We start from the raw sequence: 13,121 nt of genomic DNA, 5'->3' as shown, positions 1-13,121 counted from the left end.
GAACCACTGTGTAGTTATCAATAGCACACAATGCTGGCACTTGGGAGGTCAAGGCAGGTGGACTGCTTAAGCTCAGGAGTATAAGACCAGCCTGAGCCAAGAGCAAGACCCCATCTCTAAAAAATACCAGGCGTTGTGCTGGGTGCCTGCAGTCCCAGCGACTTGGGAGGCTGAGCAAGAGAACTGCTTGAACCCAAGAGTTTGAGGTTGCTGGGAGCTGTGATGCCACAGCACTCTACTGAGGGCAACAAAGTAGGACTCCGTCTCTCTCTTACATACATACACATACAAAGAAAATGTTTTTTGCTCTGCATTACTAATAGTTTATAAAAGTGTTTTTCACTTTCTCATCATACTTTATCAGAAAAGTCATACATTTTTAGGATTGCTGTCAAGTAATTTATTTAGTCTCAAAATATGTTCTGGCACATTCAGTAATAAAGATCTACCAGTGACACACACATCTGGAAAATATACAATTGAACAGCCAGTCAGGCTAATTAAAATCTATGGGAAAACGGCTGGTTGTGTGTAATGCAGCTCTTAAGAACTCAAGTGCAAAGCAACACGTTATAAAGACGAGTTTGAAAACTTCCAGGGGTTTTAAGACAGACTTAATTTTTCATGATTTTCCCAAAGCCAGTCATGGTATTTATTTAACTTGTGGTCCTCAGGGTGCACCTGGAAGAAATATAGTATATTAGGAAACAGAGGTCTTATGTAAGTTAGTCAGAAATAATTTTTAATTGGCTTTTTAAAGGTTCGTGGGAAACAGTAGATTATATACCTAAACATCATGACCTTTAACCTAAAGAGATTTAAAAATGTTTTAAATCGTACTAATATTAAAATAATCTGTACCATGCACTTTCCTATTTAGTACTGATCTTCCCCACAACATGAAGCATGGGGTGGTGACAAGAGTCAAGCATTAATACCCCATTTTCTAGAAGGATGTTTCAGACTCCAAGAGGGTAAACAGACTCCAAGAGGGTGAAGCAGGGACAGGACAGTGTCCTTCAGCATAGGGTTGGCCAGACCTACTGGCTGAATGCTGTAGGATGAGTCACAAGCTGAGAGGGCAGCATCCCAGGCCACCCACCAGCTGCCACCAGAGGATGCCATAAGTGAATGGGCCATTACCACAAAAATACTCTGAGACCACGAAGAGAGAAACCCAACAAACACGCACATTCCCAAGCCCAAATCTGCCTGCTTGCCCTTAGTGTACTTCTGACAGAAGGAAAGCCATGTCAGGCCGAGACAGTAGATGAACGTGGCATGATACGACAGGGTCAGAAGTGACAACCCCCTGGAGGTCAGTCAGGGGCCATTCCAACAGGTCTTTCTGGACTTGAGTGTGTCTACAGATACTCTCCTTGCTGCCAAAAACCCCATACGACCTGCTGCCCCTCAAGCTGGGACTGAATAGCACTTGTAGTCAAGAAGCAGTTTGAGCTTTAAGGATGAAGTTATTTTGCCTCAGAGACCAAATGTGCTGGGTCTGTATGTCACAATTGGGAGAGGGCCTCACCTGCTTCCATTCATTGATGCAAAAAATTCGGTAAGAGTCGTTGCCATATTTACCAATCCCATGAAGCTCAATCGGATACTTCCACTGCTTTGTCAGATATTCGTCTGAAGAATACAACATTCAATACATCGGGTCAGCCTCTAGAAAGACACCTTCCCTAAATGTGGTGATTCAGGCAAGATGGAGACTGCAGAAAGGGACAAGAACGTTGCTAACAACCTCAGCTGTGACTGCCCTTCCTTATGAATGAATTCCTGCAGCATCCTTATCATATGCCACTTCTAACCACTATATTGCGCTGTGCTAACTAGACAGAGGTAAGGTCCTTGAGGTCAAGGACTAGGCTTTCTGCTTCACTGATTTCTACTCCTAATTATGCTTGGATGGCATACATTTATTTTTGTTTTATTTATTTATTGTTTTGAGACACTGTCTCATTTAGCTGCCCTCAAAAGAGTGCCGTGGCATCACAGCTCACAGCAACCTCAGACTCTTGGGCTTAAGTGATTCTCTTGCCTCAGCCTCTCAAGTAGCTGGGACCACAGATGCCTGTCACAATGCCTGGCTATTTTTAGAGATGGGGTGTCACCCTAGCTCAGGTGATAAGCCCGCCTTGGCCTCCCAGAGTGCTAGGATTACAGGCTTAAGCCACTGTGCCCAGCCCTGGACAAAGATTTATTGCCTAGGTCAGTAAGTGACTGTGATTTGGGGCAAAAAACTGTTTTTATAGCCTTGGCTGCTTGATCTGAAAATCTTCCACTAATACAGCATCTGAGGACATTAAAGTTTAAGGTGTGGCTCTCTTAAATAGGCACAATAGCTGTTTTCTTTTCCTTCGGGTATATGGGGAAATACCTGAAAACTTGATAATGGTTTTTGCTCGAAGATCATAGAGACCAAGAGGTTTCAGAAGCTCTGATATGTCTCTCCAGTCTGCGGTTCTTGCTATCTCAGCTGAAGGGTACTTCTCCAGAAACTCCCAAAGCACAGGTATTGCCATTTTGCCTGAGAAGTAAAAGTAACTGTGTGATTACAAGTCTCCAGGTGGGCCAATTACAGATGTAGTAGGTAGAAATCTAGAAGTCGCATTCAGAGGGTTTGTTTTTTTAACCACTGATAAAAAGCTATCACCTGAACTAGCAACAACTTTCAGAGTCAAATACCAAGAGTTAATCTAATTGACTAACAGTCCAAATTATTTTGAAACTGGCCTTGCGTGATATTAGTGGGTTTTTTGTTTGTGGCTTTTTAGAGACAAGGTCTCACTCTGTTGCTTAGGCTTGAGTGCAATGGTGCAACCACTATAACCTTGAACCCCTGGGCTCACACGATCCTTATGCCTCAGCCTTCTAAAGTGCTGCGATTATAGGAGTGAGCCATTGTGCATGACCTGATATTAGTATTTATTTACTTATTTTTGGAGACAGAGTCTTACTTTGTCGCCCTTGGTAGGGTGCTATGGCATCATAGCTCACAGCAAGCTCAAACTCCTGGGCTCAAGTGATTCTCTTGCCTCAGCCTCCCAAGTAGCTGGGACTATAGGTGCCTGCCACAACATCTGGCTATTTTTAGAGGCAGGGTCTCATGCTTGCTCAGGTTGGTCTCGAACCTGTGAGCTCAGGCAATCCACTGACCCTGGTCTCCTAGAGTGTTCAGATTACAGGTGTGAACCACTTCACCCAGCCCTGATATTAGTTTTTAAATAATCAGATCAACAGATAACTAGAGTAGAAGCGTGTAGGACACAAGGTGCATTCAATTAGAGATGCTTTTATATACACATGACAGGGGAGAGAAATGACCTTACCTATGGTCATGCTAGTGGGAACCAGCATTAATAGACTTATCAAATTTCCACTATCATATTTAATACTCTCTTTAGCTGTAGCTTCCAAATTTTACTATCAGACTTGAAATTGATTAGCACCTGAGCCTCCTACTCGATTCAGTAACTTCTCCTTACCACACTGTCTCTACTTAGACAAAGATGGAAATAATCCACAAACCTGAGGTCCGATTGAGAAATATAGTTGCAATGAGGAGCTTCCATGGATCATGAAAAAGTGTTTCTTGAATGAGATTAAAAGGTGACCGAGGAGGTGTCCATTTCTTAAAGGCTTTGCGTCGTGGAGCGCTAAGAGCTAAACAAACATACCGCATCAGAGTTAGAAACCCAAAAGAGATATAAAATCTGATGTTTTAATTGGGAAAGGTATACCTTCTTTGTTATATTTGCTGGAAAAATACAGGCTTGTTTTCCTTTTTTCTATTTGTGTTCGTGGGACGGTGTCTTCTGAAAAGGAAAAGTGAACACTGTTTATAGAACCTATGGTTTGTTTAGGTCAGGGATGGTGGCTCATGCCTGTAATCCCAGCACTCTGGAAGGCTGAAGTGGGTGGATTGCTTGAGCTCAGGAATTCAAGACCAGCCTGAGCAAGAGTGAGACTACAATTCTACTAAAAATGGAAAAACTAGCTTGGCATTGTGGTGGGCACCTATAGTCTCAGCTACTTGGGAGCCTGAGACAGAAGGATCGCTTGAGCCCAAGAGTTTGAGGTTGCTGTAAGCCATAGCACTCTACCCAGGGCAAAAGAGTAAGACTGTGTCTTAAAAAAAAAAAAAAAAAAAGAATCTATAGTTTAGCTTAAAGAAATATTCAGGTGGGGATGCTAATAATATCATCTCTATTATAAAGCATGACAGGCACTATCCTAAGTCCTTTATGAAAATTAACCAATTAATCCTACTAGTGACCTAAGAGCTTGGAACTATTTTTATTTTATTTTATTTATTTATTTTTCAGAGACAGTGTCACTTTATCACCCTTGGTAGAGTGTCATGGTGTCACAGCTCACAGCAACCTCCAACTCCTGGGCTTAGGGTTCTCTGGCCTCAGCCTCTGGAGTAGGTGGGACTACAGGCACCCGCCACAATGCCTGGCTATTTTTTGTTGCAGTTTGGCTGGGGCTGGCTTCGAACCTGCCAACCTAGATATATGGGGCTGGCCTCCTACCCACTGAGCCACAGGCACAGCCCTGAGCTTGGTACTATTTTATCTCCACTTTACCTATAAGGAAATTGAGGCACAGAGAAGCTAAGTAACTTGTCCAAGGTCACACAGCTACTAAATGTCAGAGCTAAATTTCAAATCCACATAGTCTGGCTCCAGAATCTATGCCTTTAACCACTGTGTTACACTAGTTCTTTATGTTTACTCTCTATGTTCAGAGTACACAGTATTGTAAAATTAAAAATAGCATGGATTTTAAACTGTGACAAATTTCTACAATGTGGTCATTAAGATATTTTTGAGACTAATCTTGAATATTTTCCTGTGACAATAACTTCTAAATGAAAAAGCAAGATTCTATGTATGATCCCAATTTTATAGCATTTTCTTTTTCTTTTTTGGTTGTAGTTGTAATTGTTTGGCAGGCTGGGGTTGGATTTGAACCCGCCAGCTCCAGTGTATGTGGCTGGTGCCCAAGCTGCTGAGCTACAGGTGCCAAGCACAATCCCAGTTTTATAAATAAGAAATAAATAAATAAATACATAAATAAAAAATAGCAGGGTGTTGTGGTGGGCACCTGTAGTACCAGCTACTTGGGAGGCTGAGGCAAGAGAATCACTTAAGCCCAAGAGTTTGAGGTGGCTGTGAGCTGTGATGCCACAGCACTCTACCCAGAGTTGACAGCTTGAGACTGTCTTTAAAAAAAAAAATAGAATATATATAAAAACATCTATCTATCTATCTATATATAGATTATGAATGAAATAAGCCATAATAGTTGTTGTTAGGTAGTAATTTTCTTTTCTTTATTTCTGTTTCCCAAAATTTCTGCAGTGAACACTACTATCCAAAAAAAGGGGATACAGATAAAACAGAACCTGGAGAAACACCTAAGACTTGAACCCTGGAACATCCAAGACCATTGTCTGCTTAGGAAGTTCTGTCTGCTGGGAACCAGTGTTATCAGACTTCTCAAATTTCTGAAATCATCAGATTTAATACTCCCTTTAGCCACAGACACTAAATTTGTATATCAGTTAAAAATACTTTGCATTTGTATAACATGAAGCCATCTTTTTCACTTCTCGTTTTACCTTACAACATTCTTGATGTGAAAAACAGATCTAATGAGGGTTATTACTTCCATTTTACAGATGAAGAAATTAAGTCTTCAAAATTAAACAACTACCCAAAATGACACTAGGGTTGACTAAGACTGGGACAAGTATCCAGGTCTCCAAAAATATTAGTCTGTTTTTTGCTGTTTAGTTTGAATAGGTAAAGCCCAGTAAATAGTGAAAGAGAGAGATGGCGCCTGTGGCTCAGAGGAGTAGGGTGCTGGCCCCATACACCAGATGTGGTGGGTTCAAACCTGGCTCCAGGCAAAAACTGCAAAAAAAAAAAAAGTAAAAGGGAGAACAAAGGAAACTATTCTTACTAGCTATTTGATAACTTTTTCTGTAGGTTCTTATAATCACTAACTAGTCTCTTTTATTACTAGTTTACTCAGCAACATCTAAGCATTTCTTTTTCTTTTGTTAGGGACAAGTTCTTACTCTTTTGCCCAGGCTGGAGTGTAGTGGTGTGATCATAACTTACTGTAAACTCAAGCTCCTGGGCACAAGCAATCCTCCTGCCTCAGCTTCCTGGGCCTACAGGGCATGTACCACTAAACCCTGCTAATTTTTTTCTGAGATGGGATCTTGCTATATTACCCAGGCTGGTCTCAAACTCCTGGGTGAAGTGATCCTCCTGTCTTGGTCTCCCGAAGTGCTGGGATTACAGGTGTGAGCCATCATGTTTGGCTCTAATGGGAGTTTTGACTACTCCACTGGACACCGAGTAACCTAAGGGTACTTCATCTTACCTTGGAAGCTAGATTTCTCTAAGCATAGGATGAATAAGATATTTCTATCTTAGTCATAAAAGGATGTTTTTAATATTTAATTTGCCCATTATGCTAGCAGGAAGTCTACATAAACCTCAAAGCTTTAAGAAACTCAAAGTCTTTAAAGAACAGACTTGAAGAATCCTTATACAGTTTGTAAGTATATTTGCCTATTTTCTTTAAAGGCGGAGAAATTCTAGGCACAGAAAAGACATAAAATCATGACTAGTATTCAGAGCAGGAATTGAGCCTAATCTTCTGCTCCACAAATCTGTGAGGGCTGTTTCCCCACAGTATTTTAAGTAACATTACTATTCTCCTTTAATTATTCATTATACCACAGTGACATAATGAATTACTAATACATTTGCATTTGTCTGCTCAAAAGAGCTCCTTTTATCTCTTATCCATTGAGGTATTAGAAAAGTAAACTGCTAAGCTCTGAATTCTGTATTAAGAACATAATAGATGAATTATATGAGTGTATATATATATATATTTTTTTTTTTTTTTGAGACAAAGTCTCACTATGTTGCCCTGGGTAGAGTGCTGTGACGTCACAGCTCATAGCAACCTCAAACTCTTGAGCTTCCGTGATTCTCTTGCCTCAGCCTCCCAAGTAGCTGGAATTACAGGTGCCTGCCACAATGCCCAGCTATTTTTTGGTTGTAGTTGTCACCGTTGTTTGGCAGGACCAGCCTGAGTTCAAACCTGCCAGCTCTGGTATATGTGGCTGGTGCCCTAGCCGCTGAGCTACAGGCACCGAGTCTGATTACACTTTTGAATTATTTAGAGCTCTGAAGCATTTTAGAGAAGTATTACATTATAATAGAAGAAAAAAATGACTATAATACGCACAAAATTAAATCAGAAGTCACACATTAGTAACAAGTAACAGGAAGGGTATGAAGAGAAGAAATCAATTATTTTCAACTGCTTTAGGTATAAATGGAGTCCTCCCCAAATTTTTGATAAGTAAAGCCTTTTAATTTTCCTTATAGTCTTAAGATTACTGACTGGAAAGAGGGAAGGAAATGAAAGCACAGCTGGGAAGGAGAGTCCCAACTATTGCACCAGGGAGAGATGTTGGCAGCTGTTAACAGCAAGACTCTCTCCTTTGCTGGGGCATCATAACAGTGGCCCACTGATTTTCTGTCACAGGAAAGGGCTTGAAGATCAGTTAGATAAGGTACTAGGTTTAACTGGTAAATATCTGGTAGTAGGCCCTATTTCTTGGTTCTATTCTCGTATCTTAACCATGTACAGCCATGAAATACAACTCCTCATCACATAATGTTTAGTATCGCTTTAAGGCACAGTGTACCTTGAAATATTTCCCCAGCAGTAAAGTCTTTCTTGGTTGGTGAGCCATTGTTGTCCATTTCAGAGTCACATTTTAAAATGTCAATAGGGAAATGCTCCTTCCTTTCCCCAACTTCTTTTGTTCTGATTTCTTCAGATGCTAAGGTATCCTCATACTTGTTGTGTTTGGCTTCTTTAGTCAAACATAATTTGTTTATGATGCCAGAATCTATTTGTTCAAAACAAAAATTTGATCCTGAACTCAGTGATTTTTCTTTTACAAGGTTCTTCTCTTCATCGGTCACACTGAGGGTCTCGTCACTTGCTCTGCTGTCAGAAATGCAGAAAGTTCTATCAAGCTGACTTTCCTGGGCAATAGGCTCACTTTCAGCACCTGCTGTATTAGACACAGATTCTGTTTTTCTGTTCCTTCTAATGGAACCTGAAAGACTCTTCCTGCATCCTTTTTTAGTTTTCTTAATTGGGATTCCTTTCAAAATAGTCTCCTTTCCTTTGGGCTTTCTAACTTTTCTGAAGTTAACATCATTAATGCCCGTATCCTCTTCCGAAAGCAAATCTGTAGAAGTAAAGTTATATCGTCCTCTGCTGTCTTGCAACTCCACACTACTATTTGGCAGAGGAAGCACATCTTTTTTGCACCTGCTTCGTGTCCTGATGTTCCAGTTTGAATTTTTATTTTCATTTTGCAGTTGGGATGTCAGAATTGCCATGCTGCAGACTTTATGTTTTGATTTGATGACCCTTTTAGAAAGTACTGAGAAGTCAAAATCTTCTGGCTTAAGAGACATCTCTCCATTTTTGTGAAGATAATTAGCAAGTGAACTTTTGGATCTGAACTTCAGTCCTTGTGGGCTAGAAAATGATATTAAAGGAAACTTATTGCCAGTAAATAGAAGTGACTTTTTAAATGAACTGGACCACATTTCAGATTTCTAACTAATAATTTCCATATGCTGCCACGGGCCTCTGTCTTTTGAAAAAAAAAAAAGAACGATAAATGGCACTTTTAAATGGCTTCCTCTACGATGGTATAAAATAAATTTGTAAGTACCATATAGTTTAACTGCAGTCTTCCCATAAACTAATCATAGTATTAAGGGAAAAAACATATGTAACTGGCTTCAAATCACTTCATGTAATTAGTCAGTGACATTGAAGGATAGATATAATGGTTTTATGGTGAAAATATAAATAAGCCAAGATTTCTGCTCTGCTTGTCCATTATCTCTCTAGACAAAAATTATTTGGCTGTACTATCTTCTGCACTTTGCATGCTTACCTGATATAGTATACATCGAATCTTCCTGCTGTTTTCCCAGATAACCTTTGCTTCACAACTCTTTCCCATCCACATGGGACAGACTTATGGCTTTCTGTCACTGCAGTACCACCCAACTGAGTAGAAGCAATGGGTTCTTGTGGCAGGAGATTACACTCACTATTCCTTTTTATCATCATTTGTTTCTCATCTTCTACTCTAGCCAATCCCACGGCCACATCTTCTTTGCTAGAAAAACGAAGTTTAAGTGGTTAGCTCATTTAAAATGTACTTTCCATTGCTTATTCAATTTTAATCCATGACAGTGAAGGAACCACTTGGATTATTCAGATTAGAATGAGGAGATTAAAGTCAGTATGGACCAATCTTGTGCAATGGGACTATCTTCTTGTCCTCCAACAGCTTCATGTTCTCCAGTATGAATTATAAAGCACTGGAAATCTCTGTACAGTGAAAAGCTCAAGCTAGAAACTTTTTTTTTTGAGACAGAGTATATGTCACCCACGATGGTATAACAGCTCACAGCAAACTCTCCGTCTTTAGCAATTTTCTTGCCTCCCCCTCCCAAGTAGCTGGGACCACAGGCGCCCACCACAACGCCCGGCTATTTTTTGGTTGCAGCCGTCATTGTTGTTTGGCGGGTCAGGCTGGGGATTCGAACCCGCCACCTTAGGTGTACGTGGCTGGTGCCTTAGCCGGTTGAGCTATAGGCGCCAAGCCTAGAAACTTTTTTAGTTTATCACTTATCAGGACTGTTACACAGATTTCTGGTGACACTTAGCATAAACTTGAGAGACTATGAACCAATAGCTGAGCTCTTAATCTGGGATCAACAAGAAATGTTAAAATAAGTCACTGAGTTACTGCTCCTTCTTTGCAAGTGAGATAAAATTTTTACATATATGTGTATTTTTCTAAGGAGAGCGTTTATCACTTTCATCATTGGGAGTGTTACAACCCTCCAAAAGGTTAATTTGTTTTTTCTGATACAGAATTCTCAAATCTCCTTCATTCTTGTTCCTTATGCTAACCTTGAGAGGTAGGTAGGATAAGGTTTACTTTCATTTTATTGATAAAATTGAGTGACATCTCTGTGCTTTGGGTTGGAACAAAAATTAAAAAAAAAAGAAGAGTGATAGAAAGGTTAAATTACTTGCAGAAGTGATACCAGGATCCAGGTCTACCAAATCTCGGTCTAATACTTCTTTCCCATACTTTTTAAAAAAAACTACAGTAAAGTGTATCTTAATCATTAAATTACATATCCTACAGGCTGAAGGATCTAGAAAGATCATCTAACCCAACTTTTCTATAAATATGAAAACTAAGCAAGAACCAGTGACTAACTAGAATTAGTCTTCTGATGTAATCTGGGGTTAAATAATTTTGGGGAGCTGGATGGATTTTATGAAATGGTATAGATTCAGATTTTATAGATAAGGAAAGGGAAACTTTGTGAAGTCAACAGTCTGGTCTCAAATCCCAGCTGGGCCATTTACTAGCTGTAAATGCAAGAGCAGTTTACTTATCTCCAGTCTTGTTTCTCCGGAAACCACCTCTTTTAAGGTAGTTCTGAGGATTAAAGTTTGAAAAAACTAGGTAAATAATCTTAGCTTCATATCACACATACACCTGTACTCAATAAATGACCGTAGAGTCCCCTGTTACTTCTCATTTCTGGGGCGCCCCTGACCACTTAACACCCAAGCTCTTCCCAAGATCCTCCAACCCAAGCAGACCTCTCCTAGCACCACAAAACCACCCTGCTCCTCCCAGCCCCCTAATCGTTTTGGATTGCGAAGTCGGGTGCATCCCAGGGCTGAAACCCACAGGAAGAAAAGTACCTGAGCTCCAGCCCCAGTTCCTAGTAACTAAACCTTTGGAGCTCGATGCCGCCGTCTCTGTGGAAGGTTAGAAAGACCGACACACCATCTACACCCCGCTCCCATTTTACAGGTGGTGAAACTGAGACCCGAAAGGGGAAAATAACTTGCCAAAGGTCACACTGCCTGTCTGGGCTCAGGCGCTCACTAAACGTGATCGCGGGGGCAGCTTCGCGGTCCCCCAGGCTCGGACTCTCCATCGCAGCCGTGTCCATTAAGTAGGCGCTGGCTGCAGCAACGAGACAAGAGGTGCGACGCTCTGGGTGTGGAGCAGAGTAAGAGTGGAAATTTTCTCAGCTCAGAGCACCGGGCTAAAACCAAACTCTGAAGATAGTGAAAGTCCGTCAGACTCCACGGCTGCTTTCCGACCGCCCCCTTGATCGCAGCCGCCATTTCCACATTCCACCAATCAATTCCACTATCCCGGCGGGAGCACCGCCCATCCCGACCAATCGCGCGCGCCCTGTTTGCGCTTGCGCCTTCTGGGCTCCTGGTCCTTTTGTTTCTTTTCTCGCGATCCCTGTAGACATGCGCATTCGGAGAAAGGAGCCCTGGAGCGTAGCTCACTGCGCATGTGCGTTGCCAGGGGTAGCGCAGGTAGCCAAAGTGGCCGGCGGAGTAGAGTGTGTTGCTGAGGCGAGGAGGAGGGGCCGGGGGCGTGAGCGAAGCCGCGATGAGAGCCGTGTTGACTTGGAGAGATAAAGTTGAGCAGTGGTGAGGAGCCGGGTAGTCCGGGAGGAGCGGGAGGCTGATCCCTGGCAGGGATGGCGGGAGTCTCTGCGAGAACCACGGTGGTTGTTAGGGGCAACGGGCCTGCGGCCTGCGCTGAGGGCGCGAACCCCGGGCCTGGGCACCGGCCAGCTGCCCAGCCCCTGGCGGAGAGAGAGGCGTCTGCGGGTCGGAGAGGGGCACAGGGAGGTGCCACGCCTGCGATGGATCGATCCATAATCCCGATCTGGCTTTGCCGCTCCCTTACTTCAAATCCGTCCTGGCCTCCTCTTAACACCCACAGCAGTGTCTCTGAAACACTGTCATAGTGGGTTTCCTCCCCACATTTAAATATTACCGCATACTCTTTTTTACTTGATTTTTTCCTCTAAATTCTCGTACTTATTTTCACTTAAATATGATTTTACGTGGAAACTTTATTTCTCCATTTATGAAAATCAGTGTCGCTTGCTGTATTGTGAATTAACTGTAGAAGTTAAAGCAGGGAGAAACAAAACAGTATTAAACTGTATGTAGATACTGCCTCCCTAGGGTTTACTGTAAACCTGAGTGAGATCTGCTGTTTTAAAAACTGGACTTTGGCAAGTGCGATTGAAGAGATACTTACAATGAGCATCAAATCAAGCTTTTCTCTTTGTTAGAAAGTTTGCAAAATAATTGAAATAGGGCGTTTTTTTCTCACTCTGTGATGGAATGTTATTTAATGACCTATTCCATTTTTATCACCTAAATGCATCACAAAATGGTACATTTTGGGAAATACTGACTTATTAGATAGTTCTCCTCAGCCTGACTTTCAGGATCTTCCTAGATGGTCTTTTTCAGCTTCGTTGTGAAGCCCCGGTTTTGGCCACGGGGACAAGATGCTTGCCACTCATTTTTTGGTTTTGCTGAGGCCTTTCTCTGCATAAAGCATGCCTTCTTTCCTCATCTCTTCGTTGAAATCCTAGACCTCACTTAAGGCTCCCTTTGGAGATGGTTCCTCTCTCTCTTCTGCTCTGCACCACTGACAGCTAACACTTGGTATTCACCAAGCTTTTTGTTGAGAACGCCTCATATCCTTTATTTCATTGTTTCATCACAACCCTCTGAAGCTGGTAGTGTAATTACTGTACTGTACAAATTAGGGAACTGAGAAAGCAGTAAAAAGAGAAGAAAAATACATATGAGGAAACTGAAGCAAGGAGTGGTTAGATAATTTGCCAAGATTGCACAGTGAGTGAGTAATGGAGCCAGCTTTCAAGGTTACGTCTTCCTCACTCCAAAGCCAGTGTGCTCTCAGCCACTAACAGTTTTTTCCCCTGTTTTACAGAGATGGCAAATTTAAATGTTTTCAGGAGTCAGGCAGGTAACATAAATGGGAAATGTTTATTTGCATCTTAAAATAAGGAATAATTAATTGTCTGTGTTCTCTAGGAATATTCTTCTATATCACACTTTTCTTGAAATACATAGTCCTACAAGTACATCTTTTT

General features: G+C 41.6%; 2 protein-coding genes across 3 annotated transcripts in view; one reads left to right on the top strand and one right to left on the bottom strand.

The window, feature by feature from the left end:
- Positions 1 to 415: 415 nt before the first annotated feature.
- Positions 416 to 11,285, bottom strand: MBD4 (methyl-CpG binding domain 4, DNA glycosylase). Of its 2 annotated transcripts, XM_003796231.3 has the most exons (8): positions 11,029 to 11,285; positions 9,035 to 9,262; positions 7,757 to 8,607; positions 3,753 to 3,827; positions 3,541 to 3,675; positions 2,390 to 2,539; positions 1,535 to 1,638; positions 416 to 681 (listed from the first exon to the last, which is right to left on the bottom strand). In XM_003796231.3, exons 1-8 carry the CDS (start codon positions 11,130 to 11,132, stop codon positions 604 to 606), a joined length of 1,725 nt encoding a protein of 574 aa, XP_003796279.1. In that variant the 5' UTR covers positions 11,133 to 11,285; the 3' UTR covers positions 416 to 603. The 2 variants fall into 2 exon arrangements, with proteins under 2 accessions (XP_003796279.1, XP_023372720.1); XM_023516952.1 differs by lacking the exons at positions 7,757 to 8,607; positions 11,029 to 11,285.
- Positions 11,286 to 11,553: 268 nt separating this feature from the next.
- Positions 11,554 to 13,121, top strand: part of IFT122 (intraflagellar transport 122) — an 85,607-nt gene continuing 84,039 nt past the window's right edge. The window contains exon 1 of the mRNA XM_003796230.3: positions 11,554 to 11,631. Within this exon, the coding sequence (XP_003796278.1) occupies positions 11,591 to 11,631 (41 nt within the window). The 5' untranslated portion in view covers positions 11,554 to 11,590. The remainder of the gene's footprint in view (positions 11,632 to 13,121) is intronic.

The sequence above is a fragment of the Otolemur garnettii genome, unplaced genomic scaffold, assembly GCF_000181295.1.
Source record: "Otolemur garnettii isolate 467f Iridium unplaced genomic scaffold, OtoGar3 scaffold00101, whole genome shotgun sequence".
Classification (NCBI taxonomy): domain Eukaryota; kingdom Metazoa; phylum Chordata; class Mammalia; order Primates; family Galagidae; genus Otolemur; species Otolemur garnettii.
The sequence above is the reverse complement of the archived record's forward strand: the minus strand, read 5'-3'. Positions and strand labels throughout refer to the sequence as shown.

What these genes read in the sequence shown, in the direction of transcription:
- MBD4 (XM_003796231.3), bottom strand. Translation starts at nt 11,132, where the DNA reads ATGGACACGGCTGCGATGGAGAGTCCGAGCCTGGGGGACCGCGAAGCT. An exon ending in TTCGATGTATACTATATCAG is followed by an intron (nt 8,608 to 9,034) that starts GTAAGCATGCAA and finishes ATCATTTTCTAG; the next exon opens with CCCACAAGGACTGAAGTTCA. An exon ending in AACCATTATCAAGTTTTCAG is followed by an intron (nt 1,639 to 2,389) that starts GTATTTCCCCAT and finishes TGTATTCTTCAG; the next exon opens with ACGAATATCTGACAAAGCAG.